We start from the raw sequence: 21,281 nt of genomic DNA on the forward strand, positions 1-21,281 counted from the left end.
CGATCACTTAAATATTCAGCTGTGGAGTAATAGGATTTACGACAGAGCCATTTTTATAAAAACATTTAAATTTATTTATAGATAATGACTGAACAGTGGCTGGCCCTTTGTTATAAAAGTGTATACTTTTGCCCTTAAAGCTAGTATGTATCTTATATATGATTATATATATTATGTATGATTGTTCGAATATGTTGCTTTTGATTACAGTGGATTGTTTTTAGTAAATTGTAAATTGGATTGGTTTGTCAGATTTAGAAACTACTACTAGAACTAAATTAAAAAACAGCGAATTGCACTGACTGAAAGAAAGAAAGAAAAAATGTTTATTGACGTCATTATACATTCTGATAATAGTTCTTAAAGTTATACTAATCTAATTATGATCTAATGACGCCAATGGGCCCCTCAGCATAGTTGTGGTTTCGATAGAATCCACAACGCTGGTCTTCCGTGGAAACCCAATTTATATCAATATCCTGATCATGCTGGAGTCGATCATCAAGTTAAGGAGCCGAGCGTAACAGTTCAGTCTCATTCAATATGCACAAAATAGTGTACCGTGCTTTAGTTTTCACGACAAAATTACTGTTTAAATATTTTTTTTAATATGCAGCCTGTAAGATGTTTGTTAAAAGTGTGTGTAAAAATAATTAATATTTTAAAACTAATGTTATTTGTTATTCATGTAGATCAAGAATTTTTCAAAATGAACCAGAAAAAATATATTCATATTTAATTTGTATCAAAATATATGCACGCAAGCGGGATTCGAAGCCGCACCTCTGGGGTTACGTCTCAGAGCTCATAACAACTAAGCCAACCGTGAAAAAAAAAGTGAGGAATATCTTCAATAACTTCAAAAATAACAAACTATTCAGTTAATAACATTTTTTTTTTGCTAAAGTTCGGATCAAAATATAATTTAAATAATTTGAAGAAGTAAATTTTTCTATTATTTTGTATATTGCTATTGTAAAAATCTCACTTATTATATTATTGGGTATAAATATAATGTTTTATAAATAATCAAGAAGTCATTTAGATTTTCAAATGAAAAATCATTCGAACGCGCATAAAAAGAAAAAAACAAAATATATTCAATATATTTATTAACAAAGCATTTTCATATGCTTTCTTAAGTTTTGAAAAAACTTAAAATATTAGGAATCTGCCTTAGGTGCTAATATTTACATAATCACAATTAACTGTGACATTAATTCTCAACTTAATCTAAACGCTGCTATCGAAGCCAAAAGACTTTTAATAATATATTTAACAGATTCAATTGTATGCCGCAAGTATTTACAATAAAACTTCTTAATATTAATGACTAGATAGATTATTGAAAACATAACTATTTATAATCAACTTACTAACTACAATCTGGAAGCTAATCTAAGGCTATTTAAGGCACAGCGTTATAAAGTCTTCAACAATTAAACTAAATGCTTTTGCAGAACAAAATATTACGTTTCAGTCAATTTAGACTTCAGTCTTCTGTCATTCCATTCGCGTATGAAATGTCAGATGTTTAGTCAGTCGTTCGCTCGGAGGAATTCTTCGATGGGATTGTTTCACTCTACCATTATCCACTCTCATTAGGAAAACTCTGATTGCGCTTAATTAGAGGTTATCTCGGAGAGCGTCGCGTTTCAAACTATCGGCCTCTGCGAAAGGATTCTCGTTTTTCAACAACCAATAAGTGGTCTAATACCCTCATCTTCTTGTGCAAGTACCTGAGAAAATAAGAAATAAAACGTTAGTATACGACAGTTATCATTCATGATATAAATTGTATTGAATCTAGATTGGTTATCAACAGATGTTTGCTTAAAGCTAAGCAAATATTGTAACACGTGTTCAACTTCGTCATCCCTATATTTCCTATTGAGATTTCGTCTTCCGGTTCTAAAGTTAATGGGCGTGTAGTCTTAAGTTTTTTTGCGAATTCAAAATGAAATATTTACTCGCTATGGTTTTGTTGGTCGGTACCATATGGCGAAAAGTGCTGACAGCCAATACTGACCGGATGCTCCTTATTGATTTAAAATGAATCAGCGAATGCTAAACCTGTTCCCACTTCAGACCAATAAAAAAATCAGAACTCTAAACAACTGCTTGTTATTAAATTGCTTCACTATTTGAGTGCAGTATCCAGTCCATGCGGGGTAGACCACAAGATTGTTAGAAGTAATTGCTATTGGTCATTGTAGTAACAAAGTTATGCGGGTTTGGTCTATTAAAATTAATTTATAAAGAAGGCATCCTATCAAATGAATTTTATCTTATAGGCTATATTTTTTATTGGTATTATGTGTCAGAACTAAGCTTTGTCAAAGATCCTATTGTGTTTTGACTATGACGATGAATAGATAAAGGTCTTCGCGAAGACGGTTCAATGCGCACGTATAATAGTACATATGTTTACTTTTGGCTCGCAAGCTAGAGACGGTCCCAAAAGCCTTTTCAAATTGTACAATATAAAGAAACAGACCTGACCCGGTAGGTAACCGTGACTAACGAATGGAGCAAAAAGCTTAGTCGGTACTTTATTGAAGATAAAAAAACATTACCTGGTATATGCATTTTATTCTTTAGGGATCCCATAATTATAAAATTCAAGCTCTGATAACCAGTGTCAACACAGTCGGGACAATGTAAATATTCTGATAAGAAATTCGATATTTCAAGGTCTCTATGTCGTCTCTACCCTAATAAACTTTTGATAGTCCACGTAAAAATAATATGGAAATTTTAATAGTTACATAAATTCATAGAAATTAATGTCATTCTGAAATAATTTATGTTTAACACTAAAGCTGTTTTCTTTATAATTCTCTATGAATTAATGTAAATATTATCGAATCAGAAAATTGTTAAGTGAAAGCTTACCTTTCTCACTGTTGTTGCCACCAAGATATGACGTCTAACAGTTCTTCATCCTCAGGACTCATCGGCTCGTAGGAATCATATGTTTCGTGACAGTTCGGTCCAGCTGAGCCGTCAGATAATAAGGAAGGTGCCGGTGAATGAGATTCTTCAGATGACGGGGGCGTTTGAGGTCCACTTGTATTTAATCCCAGACCTAATTGCGACTCCGAACATCCCTCTTCGCCGTCTTCAAGTAATCTTTTTAAGCTCTTTATATATTCTACAGCTAACCGCAACGTATCAACTTTGCTTAACTTCCGCGAAGATCCTCTACCACCTGCTAAGGCGGCAGAAACAGCTGATGGAATGTGCTGCCTGAGCGCAGCAAATCCATTGTTGACTTGTTTCACTCTGTTTCTTTCTCTTGCGTTTCTTCTGGCAACCGAAGCAGGTTGCGACGGGTAGGACTGGAGGTAGGTGCGCTTCTTGCAGCGCCCGGGGTCTGGGGCAGGTGCGAGCCGCAGGTTCCTCGCAGGTTGCAACTGCGTCAGTTTCTGATTAACACCGTGATTCTGGTAACCGTGTATCGCCGCCATGGGCATCGCGTTCGTTCGAGAGTAGGTCAAGTAGCGCACGTGTGGTTAGCGCGGAGGTTGCGCGTGGATTGGCGGAGGTTGTGCTCACCCCCGACTCTAAGTAGAGCGCGCAAGCGGTGGGGCGCGTGCCCGGCTCGCGTTCTAGCACGGGCCTGTGCGCTTCCCCCCCCCTGTTCCTCCGCTCCCCCTCATCGCCCCGTTCCTACACGGCACCACGCGCCTCCCCGCGCGACCTGCGTTTGACCGCCTGCTTCGCTAGTCGCTACTTGTTGCGCACTGATCAAAATACGCCGGCACTTATTATGGCACAGAGCCGGTGCTGACTGCTGATACTATACGCTCGCGCCGCTATTGTTGCACGCCGTGGCGCATGATTATCCTGTCTTGTCCAGTAGACGTGATCTCCACGCGTCTATTTAGAAGTCGTTACGCAGAATGGACGTTGTAAATGCGCTGGAACGATATTGTGCTATTAAATGTCTTGGAGCTTTTATTCGGTTAATGATAGGTATACAAATATAAATCAAGCGAGGTACACTTTACAATTTAATGACTAAAATAACACCGTACTATAAATATTCAGGTATTTCTATTACTTCTAATTTCTCTACTTTACTATTGTAACGACGTAAATTTTTAACAAAGTCTAATAAAACTTAAAAGCTCCTTCTATGGAAAAATACATTATGTACTTAATAACAAACTTAAATTAAATATTCTTATTATTACTAAGATATTTTATAAATGTATTCTCAAATAATATCTCACACCACAATTATGTACATAATTAAATTGAATATACATAGTTGTAAATTTCAGTCTCTTCTTTGTGCCTTTTTGTTACTTTTTTTATTTATTTATTATGGTTCGTCAACAAGTATTAATTACACACATACTAATTAGTGACACGTCTTACAAGATTACATATAGATACACCCAATAATAGACAAATGCAGCGTACAATTTAAAATTATGTACGTAAGTCGGTTTGCTACACTTAAAAACATAGAGTAAATAAATTAAAACTTTATTAAAACTTAAGTTCAAGCATTGTTTGCAACTAGGTATCCTCAAAAATAAAGGCAATCTACATTTCAGTTGGCTTTTTTAATACTATTTGGTTAAGGGACATTAGGTTATAGAACAGCTCTGGTCTTATGCGAGCTCATTCTGTGACCCTTCCTAGATAATAACTCCACTGTCCTATTGTCCCTATAGTACCACTAGTATAGGTTTGGCTGTCTGACACGAGTTTATGTCATAGTTTGGTAAGTTAACGTCTCCTGAGGATGCCTCGTGTAGAGGCGAAACACGTGTTGAATTGATTAAAGATAAATCTTAAAGGTATTAACACTCAAGAAAACTTACATTTGGATTATTATGGATTTCTGCAAAATAGCACCTTATTTAGAGATCTTAGACATCCGACTGGAAACCAGTAAAAGGAAATTTAAAACTAAACTTAAGAAATATTTATTGTCAACACTGCCTTAAAATTAAAATTAGATTTTTTATTATATTTTTTATCAATATTTGTTATGTACACTTGTATAAAATCAATGTTCTAATAAGCACTAATGTATTACAAGAGACTTGATCCTTCAGACAAACTGTCCAAACAGTTTTGCGGGACTATGTTAGCTTTTAAGATTCTTTCTGTAAATGATTAATTGGTGTTACCTTGTGGTTGACATAATCCTGTAATACTAGGATTTCAGTTTAGACGACGGAGACATAAAATCCTAGACGTAAGCAAAAATCGTGCTCCTGCGTGCAATTAATAAGTTTAAGCAATTGAGGGATAGATTACAAATTCGCATGACACGCCACAAGTAAGGATATCATCCCCACCATCTGGATGTGTGGCGGTCCTCCACAGTGCGGTTTACAAGGAACTTTCTTCCTCGTACTACAACGCTGTGGAATGAGCTTCCATGTGCGGTGTTTCCGGGACGATACGACATGGGTACCTTCAAAAAAAGCGCGTACACCTTCCTTAAAGGCCGGCAACGCTCTTGTGATTCCTCTCCTCCAAGAGAATGTGGGCGGCGGTGATCACTTAACACCAGGTGACCCGTACGCTAGTTTGTCCTCCTATTCCATAAAAAAAGTCATATTATAGCTGGATCATATAAGCCATTTTGTTTTTGAAGTTTGAGTATTTTTGAAGTAAAACTTCTTTAGGCGCGACTTGGGGGTAACTTAGAATTTTTTTCTGACGGAAGGAACGCTCAGTAAAAATGTCAATTGAAACAATTTATTAAGCCGTTATAATTTTATGGTTTTAAAAAAAGCATTTGAATATACTCAGGAATAATTTTTTGCCAATCTCCAAGTGTTATATTTGCTTATTTATTTCTACTTTTGTAATAATATATAAGTTATCAGAATTTTTCCGACATTAGCGACATTCGTTAATTTGTTTAGGGTTTCTTCGTCCATTATTAGGATAGGCAAAGGGTTCGAGCCCATACAGCCATATTCGTTAATATTCAATAACAACGTCATATTAATATGTGCCAATATAAACTTCAATTTCCTATTATCAATTATTTTATTAAATGAGTATATATTTTAAAATGTGCGAATGGTATTAATGAATTATAAATAGAATATTAAATGAAAATAATAATCAGTCAAATAAAATGGCGGAATCCCAGGAACATATTACTCTTTCATCAATAAATAAGCATAAAAGAGAAAATCAAGAACCATAATATAATGACCTCACCTGTAAAAAGTTTAAGTGTGAAGTTTAAGTCAAAATATATAAGTTATATCGTTAACGTTTCCGCGAAAAAAAAATAGCAAAAAATCTAACAAAGCTCGTCAGTAATACGTGTGTGCTTATTTGGTAATAAGGCTTTATTTAATGTAATATATTAATGTATCAGTTAATTTTTCCTAAATTGAATAATTATTAAGTTTTACTTCAATCGCGCGTAAAGATTACACGCACACACTTTTTTTTTGTTGGATCACTCTTTTTATATTTTAATTGAAATAATTTGTAAGTTGCATTAAAAATAAGAATTTGTAATACCTAATCTGTTTTGAAGAGAGCAACCTTAGAACTTCTTGCTCGTTCTTCTGTAAAGAAATCTGCCTTCCGAATTAACTGTATGAAAAAAATGACATATTTCTAGTGTAATATTATTTGATTTATCAGTTCGGAAATGTAATAACATGGGGAGAAGGACTGATAATAAACTGCTCGCCCAGCTTTTAAGTCATATAATAACTTAACCTAATTAATATAATAATAATAATATTAATAAAGCTCTTTTATTTCCCTAACCAATATAATATGAAAAATATACATTTTATTATTATTATAGCTAAGGCCTCTGGTGGGTATAGGCCTCCTCCAACAACTTCCAGGTTGTTCTTGACTTTACTTTCTGAGTCCAGTTTTCTCCAGCAATTTTTTGGTCTCATCAACCCATCGTTCTTTAGGACGTCCTCTGACTCTCTTGCCTCGTGGTCCAGACAAATTGGTGACCAGTTTTGTCCACCGTAAATCTGTTGATCTGGCTACATGAGCAGCCCATTTCTACTTCAGTCTTTTCATATGCTGAAGGGCATCTATCAATTTCATTTTATTGCGGATGTTTTCTGATTTTTCCTTGTCCTTCAGCTTTAAATTATGATGCTTCTTTCCATTGCACGCCTAATTAATTTACTATTATGCAATTTTAAGTGGCCTGAAGAAAAAAATAAAAACAAAAAGTCTAGAAGTTTCAGTGTTGCTCGTAAAAGCCACCGGTGTGCCCGCGAGAGGCAGGTGTTACGGCGTCCGTGGCCTGACCGTAACGCGTGCGGGCTCCGCCTTGAACGTTTCATGTTACGCAAATATTATGTAAAACATAACATGTCTATAAACACGATTGATATACGCCCGACAGAGGCACAAAATGTTTAATTACAATAACATTTTATGATGAGATAAATGAAAATCGCTTCTAACTTAAGTGTTACGTAATTTTTTCTTAATTTATAGTTCAAGAGGGCTCGTAATAATAAGTTTAAATATGCATAAACTTTAATATTATTGAATCATCAAAGTTACTGACATAGGTCTGATTATTGCGAAACTGAAGTGGCAGTGGGCAGGGCTTAAGGTCGATGGACAGATGGCCGTTGGAACGGTAAAGCCCTCGAATGGCAACCGAGTACCGGAAGACGCAGTGTTGGTAGGCCCCCCACAAGATGGACCGACGATCTGGTCAAGATCGCCGGAATACGTTGGATGAGGGCAGCGCAGAACCGATCGTCGTGGAAATCTTTGAGGCTTTTATCCAGGAATGGACGACGGATATGATGAAGATGATATATAAAATGTCATTAAATTAATTGCATTACTTAATACAGAAGTGTTAAATCAAGCAATTCAATGAATTAAATTAGAAAGTGCAATACTCCAAAATACTATACCTTAATGTAAAATAAATATATGACATTCTATCTAGAAAAGAGCAAGTCTACTAAATAAATAAACAATATAAAAGCTACTTGAAAGTCAAATTAAAAACAAAGTGAAACTAATTATAGACGCCAAACTAACACGCCACTCAACAGATGGCGCTTTACGCAACCACTCTAGTCATCTATGAACTACCCTTATTTCGTTCAAACATATTTGATCTTTCAACCCTTCAGTTATTTGGAACTGACACTAGAGGGCAGTTAAATAAAAATAGTTTGAATTGGTTACCACCAACATTACAATATATAAAGCAGATTTGTATTTTAGTTCGTATACGCTTATTGCTTAGGTTATATTTATAATATAACTAGCTCATGCCCGCGACTTGGTTCGCATACATAAAGAGTTTTTTTTAAATAATATGCAAGTTCGGAATTGAAGATTATCTCATGTCCTATTATAGTTCCAGTGCCCAACATATTATATGAATCTTATTTCGAGGAAGATTGCTATGGCAAACTAAACCTAATATTGGTACCTATAGTTCTAGCTCATCGACGTGAATTTCAGTTTTTACAAATTCCGCGGGCAATTTGTTTTTTTCCGGGATAAAATGTCCGTTCCCAGGCTCTAGTCTATCGCTGTACCAAATTTCATCAAAATCGGTTCAGTAGCTCTGGCGTAAAAGCGTAATAAGCAAACTTACATTCACATTTATAATATTAGTAGAATTAAAAAGACGTTACGCCCCTTCTTCAACCATAAATTATGAATGTGCAAACATTATTGTGTTTCGGACCAATGTTTCGATATTAGAAGAACTCAAGTAGGTACTTTGGGCACGTTACACGAAACCAAAACTCCATGGAACGACTCGTTGTCCAAGACGAGTGGAAGGCAAGCGGTCACGAGTTCGGTCACCTACGCGTTGGACGGACCTGATAAAAGCTGCGAAACAAACCACCATTGTCCAATGTTCCGGAGGCGCATTGCGAGAAAATTGAGGTTGACTGTTAACCTCTATTTTGCATTGCACGCACACTAACACAAAGTATCATACAAATCGCTTGTGTAAGACGTAGCTTGTCACTCACACTAAAGTAATAAACCTGGCCTGTTTTAATCGGTTGTCTAGCAGCAAGCAAGAGGCTCTATCTAGACGTATAATTAATTATATAAGCATTCAGCAAAATTTTACATAAGTAAAGTCTGAGCAAGTCGCTCTATAGATCTCAAGATTGTCTCAAGTGACGCGCGGAATTGCCTAGTCGCTCAAGATTTGTGGGTTCAATCAAGAATCCTAAGCGATATTACATTCTAAAGGGTTTTACATAATAATGGTTAACGCATTTTTTCTAGATTATTTCTCATAACGTAAATATTTTCTGAAATTTTCTTATGGGTAAATTATCAATGTTGCATATTCTTACAAAATTAAAGTAATCACGAGTCAACGAATGACTTTAACTACAGCTAAATCCTCTGCAATGTATCTTATATCTTTAAACTAGCAATTCTTGTATATATACAAACACACATAAAGGTGAAGCTAATAAAAAGCGTGTAAAAAGTCAATGAGGAAGAATTTCTTAAAAATTGCTATTCACTCTATTACACAGTTGTCTTTGAGCGCTTCTTCTCTCTTCTCGGCTTAGTCCTATAAGATGATTTGTTGTATACCTAAAACAAAAAACATAATATCAAAAGCTGACTAATAATACTTAAATTATTAAATTGTAACTATTAATAATAAGGTTAGAATCTGATAGCTCATGTTATCTTATATCATTAAACGAACAATTCTTGTATATAATATATAATCTGAATCTCGGAATCGGCTTCAACGATTTTCATAAAATTTAGTATACAGGGGATTTCGGGGACAATAAATCGATCTAGATAGTTTTTAATTTAAAAAAATATAGTATTATCCGTGTTTTAATGAGAAGCAGCTACATTAACATAAGAATAAATTTCGCAACTATATACAAGACTATATGTGCTGCAGAAGAGGGCTATTCGCGCTATTTATAACCTAGGTCCTAGAGAATCATTGAGAGCAAAATTCAAAGAAATTAACATCTTGACTGTTGCTTCTCAATATATTCTTGATAATGTAATGTATGTTCATACGCACATAAGTGAATTTGCCAGAAACTGTCATAACCATAATGTTAACACCAGGAACAGACATAAACTGATGATGCCTACTAGTCGGCTTAGTCGAGTTAGTAAGTCTTTTGTGGGGCGATGTATATGCTTTTACAACAAGATCCCAGAGAATGTTCAAAACAAAAGTATTACGTTATTGGAAAGAATTGTTAAAAAACGTATGTGTGGTAAAGGTTACTATAACATAAATGACTTTCTTAGTGATACCACAGATTGGGAATGGAGCGACCGCCCTCAGGCTATTAAATAATAAGTTTAATTGTACAATGTTACTTTGATACTTTGTAAATGTTACTTTAATTGTAAAACATATTTTTGATGAAAAAAAAAGCCCGCTGAGTTTGTTGCGCCCATTCTTCTCAGGCCTGAGGCATTCATTTTGGAATGGGTAGTAGTTTTTTGACTTTCAATAAGTGATTTCACATCCTATTTTGAATAAAAATATTTGAATTTGAATTTGAATATAATAGCTCAGATTGGGTTATCCGGAAAGCAGCAGACCCCGGTTCAAATCCAGATGACCTATTAGTTTTATTTTGTTCAAGTTTTGTACATAAAATCTTTCATACTTAAAAATCCGAGTAAGGCTCGGTCGTCCGGATATTGTTATATTCTGATGATTCAATTTAATATTGTTTTACTTTATTTATATATTTTACTTCATCTATATGTTTCCTTAGTATAGTATGTTTTGACAGGATTTACTCTTGGCATAATTTTAAAATTTTGTTAAGTATATCTTAACTTGTGTGGTAGATTTTGTTCATTTCTTAATTTCGTTAGGTCATGGAATGGTGGTTTTATAATTTATACTTATTTCATATAACTATTTGATATTCGCGGTATTCACCTATCATTGAACAGGAAAAATCTATGCATACTCACTAGGATGCTAAACGGGCACTGTCGCCTAAACAAGCACCTCAGTGTGGTCGGCATCAAAAGCGACAAAGCTTGCAGGTTCTGCCTTGAGGATGATGAAAAACCTATTCATCTACTCTGCGACTGCGGCCCACTAATGCATAAGCGTAACACAATCTTTGGTGACTACTTCGTGCCACCAGATTGTGTTTGCAACACTCGCGTCAAGGAATTGCTGCGGTTCGTAAAGGCGGCAGGGCTTGACGATGAGCTTTAGTATGAGTGGCGAACACAATAGTCCAATTCTGGACGCGGTGTTACTAGGAATCTTTTAGGACCAGGAAATAGCCACCCTCTTCAAATAATAATAATAATAATTCACCTTAAAAGATAATGCATTTAGTAATAAGACCTTTGTAACTCAGCATTATTATAAATGTTATATTATAACAACCGTAAGTGAATCTACAGAAATAAAATAATAAATAGTAGTTAAAAAAAACTTAAACACGAAAATAAAATAAAAACGAAAATTTATTGTGAAATTTAAAATTAACACATATTCCTTCCTTATAGACCCGACCATAGATGAAAATTATATAAATCAATAAAATCTTATATTTCAAATTGAAAAATGGAATAATTTTATCAAATTAATGTATTGTCATCGGTCCTCAATAAATCTACGAAGTTTGAACGAAATATGGCCGTTTAAAGTGGGTCAAAATCGCGCCCAAATGAGTCGGTTACAAACAAATATACATAAAAGTGAAGTTAATAAAAAGCGTTCAATTGGGTATTGACAACCTGATATTGTGTATCTCGAATAATGATTTGTCACAATACTATCTCATAGAGAGCAGACGTTTTAAGAATTAAGCTGTTAATATAAAACCAGTCAGCATTTCGCCTGACTTTTATGGATATAAAATACCTTGTTTTGATGGAAATAAGTCCATAATCAGTGTAAATATAGTAGCAGCTTCAGAAACAGCACCGTTAAAACAAGAAATTATTTTCTGAATACATAAAGATAATCTGTATATAGCACGAATGTTTTACTGCAATAAAGAACTGCTTGACTTAAGAGCATGTAATAATATTTTGAAATGATAATTTCATTGAATTATATCTTAATGGATGACACGCATTCTGTTATCGGTACTCTTTCATTACAAGTATTCATTATAATTACGTTGTCTCTCACTAAATTTATCGATACCCTTAATGACCGTATAACTTTCGCACCGTCATTCGTCACAGTACCGCAAAGCTGCAGTAGTGGGGTATTCGATTTAAATGACTCTAATAAGGGTTTTCTCTTTTCATACGATGGGTAATAGTAAAGTAATCGGCGACTAAGAAATTAATAAAAAAAGCATGATGAAATGGTGTTCTGAATTCAAATTATTTAAAATGTTAGGTCGCTAGTTTTAACACAACATTGACACAACTGTTCATTATTTGAAATCTATATATATAAAAATGAATTGCTCTTTGTTAGTCTCGCTAAAACTCGAGAACGGCTGCACCGATTTGGCTAATTTTGGTCTTGAATTATTTGTGAAAGTCCAGAGAAGGTTTAAAAGGTGAATAAAGAGGAAAATGCTGCTAAAGTAAATAAAAACAACAAATTTGTTTTTCCTTTGATGTGTCCATACATAATTTCTATGAGAGAATTTATTGACGCACGGTTTGACAGTTCTGCTGTGAAACAATTTCATTACGACAGCAGGGTGCATATTTTACGAAGTAATTTTTGATGTTATGATATATTATTGACAAATTCATATAAAAACATTATTTTATTTATTATATACAGAACAACGTCTGTCGGGTCAGCTAGTTTGAAATAGATTTTATTCTGATTTAGTATTTATTATTTTTATTTCTATTATCTTCATGCAAGACAATACTCAATCACACTGCTGGTTTTGTTATGAACGTCTTCCGCAAACAAAACATCGTAGAGTTGGACTAGCCCCCACAGTTTTGTGACACAAATCCCATTTTTGGATATGTGCATTTCAAGAACTTCTTCAAAATTAAAAGATAGGAGGAAGACTTTTTTCATGATCTTTCTCGGAAATGGACTACGATTCCACAGGCCATAGTAGATAGTTTGATATCCAGCATGCCAAAGATATGCAGAGCCTTAGTTGACGCTTCAGGTCATTTGATATTCTTAATTTTGTTTAAAACTCTTTTGCTTTCTCTATTCACGAGCGTACGGGGTCACCTATTCTTAAGTGACCACCGCCGCCCACATTCTCTTCCCAATCTTCCCTAATCACAGAAGCGTCACCTGCCTTTTAGAAAGGTAACCAAGTCATCAGAAACACCGCTCAAGGAAGCTCATTTCATAGTTGGTTGTACGCGGCAGAAAGTTTCTTGAAAACCGCACTGTGGAATAACGCCACAGATCCAGATGGTGGTGATGATATTGTTATTAGTGGCGAGTCATGAGAGATTGGAATCCAATCCTGACAATTGTTTGAATAAACAAAAGGCTTTGCGGTCTTGCTCCAATACACCAGTTATATGTCAACAAATAGCGTATATAAGCTTTTCCCCTCTTTAACATTAAGTCGTTACACACCCACCTTTACCCGTTAAATTTTGCAAGTTTATATTAATAGACTTATATGGCCGTAACCATTGCTCGAATTGATTTAACTACAGATGTATTTGATTTAATTATAACTTTATACCATTTTCCGAGAATGTTAGAGGAAATGACTGATAATATACAAAATGACTTACTTGACGTTCCTGTATCCCCATCTCCATCGCGATCAGTCCTGAGCATCTCTCTTAATTTCACTCCAGGTCTTTCCGATGTCTTTCGCTTCGTCAATGACAGTCCGCCGCCAGGTTTGCGTTTTCCTTGAGGGTTCCAGCCTAGGGCTTGCCTCGATATATGGTTGGAATCCCTCCGGAGTGTGTGGTCTATCCAACTTCATTTGCGGCGTTATATCTGTTATTCGATTATTTATGACAGCATTGCCAAAGAGGATCTTTTGAAATTTTGTCGGGCCAGTGAATACCGAGGATATTGCGAAGGCCATTTATCCAAAGTGTGTTCCTGTATTTCATTTGAAACGTACGAAATCGTGAAAACAGAATAACTTACACTCACCAATCAAATAAAAACAATGTTGCAATAATGAGAACACTGCATTTTATTGCTGTATCGTTTATAATATTTACAAAAATCAGAATAGGACTTGGTGACACAGACATATAAAAATTGTCACCAGAAAAATATGAGCCCTGTCTAAATGACGATTACATGACGCAATAACTTTTCTAGCACGTCTCGCAAGCCATCATTTATTTCCAACGATAAGAAATAAAACACTTATTTGTATTTGCGAACTTTGAGCTGGGGGTATAATTTTAAAATGGCGTTTGCTGACATAGAGCGCATGATTGCATTCGTGAATATATCACATGCTCGCAAGCGGCGCTAAAGTGTATAATTCCCATGATTTATATTATAACTGGCGAGCGAGGTAGCGAGATGGTTAATAGCGGATAGCCACGCGACTGTATACAACTACGTGTTCATATTAGAGGACAGTCGGGAGCCAGTGCCCACGGCAATTGTATTAAGCGCGTATTACCAAGTATTAAAATAATTATCGCTCTTAAACTAAATTTATCGCTTTTGAATCAGTATTTAGTGTATGTTTTTGAAGTGAAAACTTCTTTAGCGGCGTTTGAGCACTTTTCTTGGGATGTGTATAAAATGTTTAATTCGCTTCAGGACACGTGGCCTGATCGAAAATTCGTAAGACAGTCGTTGAAATAATGGACGAAAGTTGATTTTTCTGAGAAATAAACTTTTTAATGTAAAATAACTTTTGCCTTTGATCATTTATACGTCTAGACTATGACAGCTGTGAAATTTCGAGTTAACATATATTTTGAGCAATGCACGCTCAGTAACACAAAGTGTCATACAAATAACGAGTAAATCCTGGCCTGTTGTTATCGGCAGCCTAACAGCAGGTGACTGTATCTAGACGTATATATTATTTAGGACTTTCACCTGTATGTATGTATGTATGTAATGAAATCTTTTTATATTTCTATCATTTTAAAAAATTTAAAAATTTTTTACCTATCAAGGACTGAAAGATCTCGCCCTAACTTTTTAAGTGGATGGAGATGGCTACGATGATACGAACGATGGCTGGTCCATGCATTAATTCGTGAACGAGTGCTGTGTGGTGGTGTTGTCATTATGTCAGTAATTATGATCATGTTCTTGAAACATCCGCACACACAATGAAAAGTTGTTAAGGTTTATGCATTCAATATACGATAATTTAAATACAGTAATTTTTTATTACATCCTATGAAATATTTAATATTTAAAACGATTTTATCTTTGAACACAATGTATTATGTAAGTATTTTAGAATAGTTGTAATAGACGTAATATTACAACTATTCTAAAATACTTATCAATTTAAAAAAGCAACCGTTGATTTTCTTGTATGTTCTTCTTACCAAACATATAAATACATAGCAATGTTTTACGTAAGTAAAGTCTGCGCAAAGTCTAAGTACGCTCTACAGATCTCAACCTAAGACATAAAATGACATTAATTTTAACAACAAGAACTTAAATTCCTAATCACAGGATGATAGCACCACTACTGCTACAAACTACTTCAAAATAAGTTAGCCGTGAGCTTAAGTTTGATAACGTCATTTTAATATCAGGAAATATCAATAACCCATTATAATCATTTTAAATATTTCTTTATCTACTGTGAACTAGGGAGAAAGTAGGGAAAACTTACGCATTAAAACCGCGACACTAAAGGGGCATTGCTGATTAAACAATCACACTCAATCCTAGGCGTCAGAGACAGCAGAGCGTGTAGATTCTGTAACAGTGAAGATGAAACCCCGCTACACATCCTCTCTGAATGCGAAAAAGAAGCATATCTATGGGAAGTGCAATTCCACAAACGCTTGAGATATGTCAGCTCACTGCAGAAACAGCCATACATACAGTGAATCATGATGTTATTGTATGTCTTCTACAACAGCTGTCAGTTATTGTCAAAACCTTTACACTGCTTTTTTTTATATAAGAGGGGGCAAACGGGCACGAGGCTCACGGGATGGGCGTGAGGCAACCACCTATAGACATCTGCAACATCAGGTGTCAAGAGATACGTTGCCAGCCTTAAACGAGTATTCTTGAAGCTCCCTAAGTCGTATCTATTCGGGAAAACCGCAGCCGGTAATTGATTCCACAATCAAGCTGTGCGAGGCAAGAAGTTACTTGCAAAACGCGTGGTTGTGGAATACCAGACAACAACGTGATGCGAGTGTTACTTTGCACGTAATGTCCGGTGGCGGAATTCGGCCGCTGAAATCAACCCGAACAGCTCCTCTGATCGCTCTCCGTGATAAATGCGGTAGAAGATGCAGAGAGAACTCACATCTCTACGTAATGCCAAAGAATCAAGCCGATAGGAGAAGACTTGGTCAAATGGAAGAAGCTGGTACTGGGGAGCACCCGCACAGACGTGAGAACAGTACTCCATGTGAGGTGATTTTGCCTTATAGGTATATTTGCAGGTGGTGGCTTATAGTAAAGTACTCTCTCGCCTTACTGAGTACATCAAGCTTTTGCAAGTTTCCTGGGTTTGTCGCGTGGTCTTTTCTGTGCCGCAACCCACTTGTATTATAAATCTTTTACCGGGCTGCTATTGTTCACCTGTTCCAGATAGCCACATAGCATGTAATATTTGCAGAACCAGATTATACTACAAAATGTAATACTAAAAATAACCTATTTGACAGGGACCGCGAAATATTGCGTAAAACCACATTTCCATTATGTTGTGATACTTTTCTTACATTGTTTGAATCGTCATTGTTGAGTTTTATTATTATAAAAGTCAAAGAAATTTGTTATTTATACAGTTTAAAAATATCCCTTACTTATGGGAATCATTAATGTAATTTTTAACGAAAATTTATGAACGATGTATCCCATACGTCACGCGAACGGTTGCCTCAGCCTTGCCTTTACTTTAATTTACTCTTTACAATTTTGTATAAATAAATTTGTAGTTATATAGTGATATTGTCCTTTTTTCTTTTTTTCTTCTTCTTTTCTTCTTCTTCTTCATAATTTGCCACAGGAATGCAAAATGATGACTGCCAAGTTAATCTGGTTTAGTGTTAATCAAAGCTTTATTTGATCCGATGATACAGTTTCTGATTAGTTAGATTTCGACACACTTTAAATGACCAGATTTCGTTCAAATTTCGAAGATTTATCGAGGACCAATGACAATACATTAATTTGATAAAATTATTCCATTGTTCAATATTTCATTTCAAAATATTTCATTTATGGTCATATGGCAGGAATTGGTGTTCATTTTAAATTTCAACCATTATCCTTTTCAATCAAAGCGTGTGTTTTAGTTTTTAAAACTATTTTTATTATTTTTTGTATTGATATTAGAAATATAAAGATATGTTTATCTTTATTTAATTTTTTGATATAAACTTTAAATCAAATCAAATCAAAATCAGTTTATTCACGTAGGTCACGGAAATGACACTTATGAATGTCAAAATATTTTTTTTTATTGAATCTACCGCTACTTCGTAAAGGGTTGAGCTAATGAGAAGAAGTAGCAAGAAACTCTTTGCCACTCTTTAACATCAAGATTTACATTTAAGTACATCGATTTACAAATCATTTCAAATTACAATATAATATGTAAAATGTAAAATGATACAACAGACACACTCAAACGTCAAATAGTCAATGTCTTACACGAGTAAGTCAAAAAAGTAAATGTAAATTAATACAAAAGTTATTGAGTACAGTAGCTGCGTCATCCACATACACCATAAATAAATAAAGGTATTCTGTGAGCATTTTGTAAGCGATTATAAATAAATAAATATGTATATATCCATACATATATATACAACAATAACTTTTAAGAATCTGAAACCAAGTCTCCGGCAACAGGATCATCCTGCCACCAAAAGCAGCGCCCGTTCACTAGCATGACGCATGAGCCAGCCATCGCCTCCCTCAACTTTACACATTATATTACTATAAATGAATTCGGAAGCTATTGATAGAAGTCATATGTGTTTAAAGTGATTTATAATGGACACTGCATGTGTAAAAAGATGGATTTAAATAAATTATTCTTATTCTTATAATAAAATTAAAATCAAGCCAATAAGCAACTTTCACTTTCTGGGCTATTTCAAGCTTCTATGTTAATTGGCAATGAAATTCAATAGAATAATTGTTCATTCTCGAAATAGCTCGGTTAAGAGTTGTACTTTAATTTTATTTATCGACTGTTCAAACTTCGCAACTTCGTGTGGAGGTAAAATTCCCATGTTTATCCTATTCATTTGTAAAACAAATGGCATCGCTGTTATTCGGTATTTCATTAAGTATTCAAACAATCTCTTTTATTCGCATTATTCAAGTAAGAATTTTCTGGTTAGACTGGTAATTAAATAAAGAAAAATATGCTAACGTTCATTTAACTAAACTAAAAAAACGAATTTTACTGAATACTTAAGAACGGTTATTAGCGAATTTAAAGTTGTGTTGAATTTTGTCAATGGTTGTAGTTTTCAGTGATCTTTGAATACAAAATATAATATGTATATTTGCATGTTGGTCAAACTTTTAAATTTGGTTTTAGCTACTATATTCCGGTTCCAATTTACCCCTATAATATAAAAAAATGTATATATATTATATTGAATACTATTAGATTTTGATTGAATTTTTTATTTGATTTATTGAAATGTTTGATTATTTAATTCCCTAAGAGCTGATAAGCTCTGAGATGAGAGCTGAGATTCCTGCCGCCGAATTTCATCTTCGCACGACACACAACAATTAGGTTATCTTCTCCACCAGCCGTGTAGGGTTCCTCCACATGGCTGCTTTCAAGGAGCTTTCTTTCACGTTAAAGTGTACTGTGGAATGAGCTTCTTTTGCGGTGTTTCCAGAACTATACGACATAGGTCCAAAAAAGCTCGTTCACATTTCTAAAATGCCGGCAATGCTCCTGATTCCTCCGGTGTTGCAAGAGGATGTGGGCGGCGGTGATAACTTAACATAGTGACCCGTACGCTCTAGCGTCTTTCTCTTCCGTAAAAAATACAAGAAGTTATTCTTAGAACAAACTTGTATTATTATTTAAAAAAAATTGTGACTGGATCTCAATTTACATAGATTACAGCCTCTCACATTTTCTAATCATTACAATTCAAGTCCTTGACACAAATAATATATCGTGCATGCTTTGATATACATTAATTTTTAATTATAAATGTTATTGCATTATAATTTATTGAAATCTTATTATCATTGTAATTAAGTGTTGTTCTAATAGAACAGCTGCATATTCACCAACTTTCTAAGTTAGACCAGTTTATCATCGCAATCCGTTCATATTAATGTGGCTACTGATTATAAACAACGTTATAAATAATTTTACCAAAGTTTAAAGACGATACACACCTATCGATTACGAAAATGAAATTTTTCTGACTCAGTTACATAAATATGTCAATAGTTATTTATAACTGTGTAATGATGCTTGGGTTTTTCAATTTGATTTCGATATTAAGATCTTATTAGAAAACGATTTGTGTGTTATTAATGCTGTTTAATAATTAGTTGAAGTTCTAATTTGATTCAAAGTAACGTAACAGATTATAAATTCATATTAGATTTGAAACGACAATGATGTTTTTCGACTTATATTCTTTACTTATTTTCTTAGTGATTTTCATTATTATAACACTAGAAATGAGGGATTGTTTGTTACTAATTCTAGTAGGCTTCATAATATACATAATAGCTTTAAGGGTAAATGTATACACTTCTACAATAAAGTCCACTGTTCAGGCATTATCAATAAATAAATTTAAATGTTTGATAAAAAAAATGGCATTATCGTAAATCCTACTACTCCACAGCTGAATATCTAAGTGATCGGACAGCCTGGGACTGGATTATGATTATTTTATAGCGATAGAAATGACTGTACAATATTGTATATTTTTATTGAAAAGAGCGCAAAAAAATAATGCTGGGAGAGTTTCTTGCCGCCGCTTCTTCTCTCCCAGAGCTCCATTTGTGTCCGAAGCGGTAGAATGTATCTAGTATATTAGAAATGACATCAAAAAGAATTCTAAAAGAATCAATTTTGAGAAAATAAAGTAGTACACGAGTAGGTGTGTATTATTTCGTCGAAAAGTTTCGTCGTTTTTGTTAAATCGAATCAAAATCATTTTTTTTAATCCTTTCTTTTTAAATTTACCACGACTTCGGAAAAGGTTGAGCTGTAATGAGAAGAAGTGGCAAGAATATCATTGCCACTCTTTTAATCAAGATTTACAGTTACGTCATTGCACAAATCATTTCAATAACAATGTAATGTAAAGTGATGCAACAAAAATACTCAAAGCCTTACACGAGTAGGTAGTAGTAAATGTAAATTAATAAGTATGTAAGTAATCCTCTCCGTTGCAGCTCCCACCGTACGTGGTGCAGTATACCAAGTACATACCAGCAAGGAATCTCTTGACCACTGGATTTGCGGATGGGTGGTTACCTCACCATTTACAATCACATAAGCCTATTTATTTTATGGAACACGAAGACAAACGAGCGTACGGGTACTTGGTGTTTAGTGATCACCGCCGCCCAAATTCTCTTGCAACACCAGTGGAATCACATGAGCACTAGCGACCGTTAAATAAGGTGTACGCGCTTTTTTTTTAATATACCCATGTCGTATTGTCCCGAAAACACCGTTCAAGTGCCAAATTAAAAAAAAAATACTGGATAATATTTGATTTATTTACATACATTCTTTTAAATACGTACTGAACATCATAAGTACTTTAGGTTAATATCATTGTATATATAGTCATAATTTAGTGTAGATTTGTGTAGATAATTATTTCTTTTGTTTTCCTTTTTGTGTTTATTAATTGTTTGATTTTTATTAATTTAATTTACTCCAACTAGCCATAATATTAAGAACATTGTTTATTTCTCTTTAGTTTCAATTAGTATTGTATAAACATTTATTTTTGTACCTAACATTGAATACCTCTAAGTTTTTCATAGTAAGATGTGGATAGCGTATCTGACTACAATTTTATTAGACTTAATTGTTATTTCTTTATGTATCTACTTTGTAAGTTGTAGTTGTTTGCTTTTCCTAATAAAAAAAAAAAGGCAACTCATTTCATAGCTTTGTAGTTTTGGAAGAAAGCTCCTTCCAAAAACCGCACTGCGGAGGACCGCCACA

General features: G+C 34.3%; 1 protein-coding gene across 1 annotated transcript; it reads right to left on the reverse strand.

The window, feature by feature from the left end:
- Nucleotides 1-1,095: 1,095 nt before the first annotated feature.
- Nucleotides 1,096-3,576, reverse strand: LOC126970480 (achaete-scute complex protein T3-like). The gene is made up of 2 exons (XM_050816413.1): nt 2,896-3,576; nt 1,096-1,739 (listed from the first exon to the last, which is right to left on the reverse strand). Exon 1 carries the CDS (start codon nt 3,474-3,476, stop codon nt 2,901-2,903), a length of 576 nt encoding a protein of 191 aa, XP_050672370.1. The 5' UTR covers nt 3,477-3,576; the 3' UTR covers nt 1,096-1,739; nt 2,896-2,900.
- Nucleotides 3,577-21,281: the final 17,705 nt, after the last annotated feature.

This window comes from Leptidea sinapis, chromosome 21, assembly GCF_905404315.1.
Source record: "Leptidea sinapis chromosome 21, ilLepSina1.1, whole genome shotgun sequence".
NCBI lineage: Eukaryota > Metazoa > Arthropoda > Insecta > Lepidoptera > Pieridae > Leptidea > Leptidea sinapis.

What these genes read in the sequence shown, in the direction of transcription:
- LOC126970480 (XM_050816413.1), bottom strand. Translation starts at nt 3,476, where the DNA reads ATGCCCATGGCGGCGATACACGGTTACCAGAATCACGGTGTTAATCAG.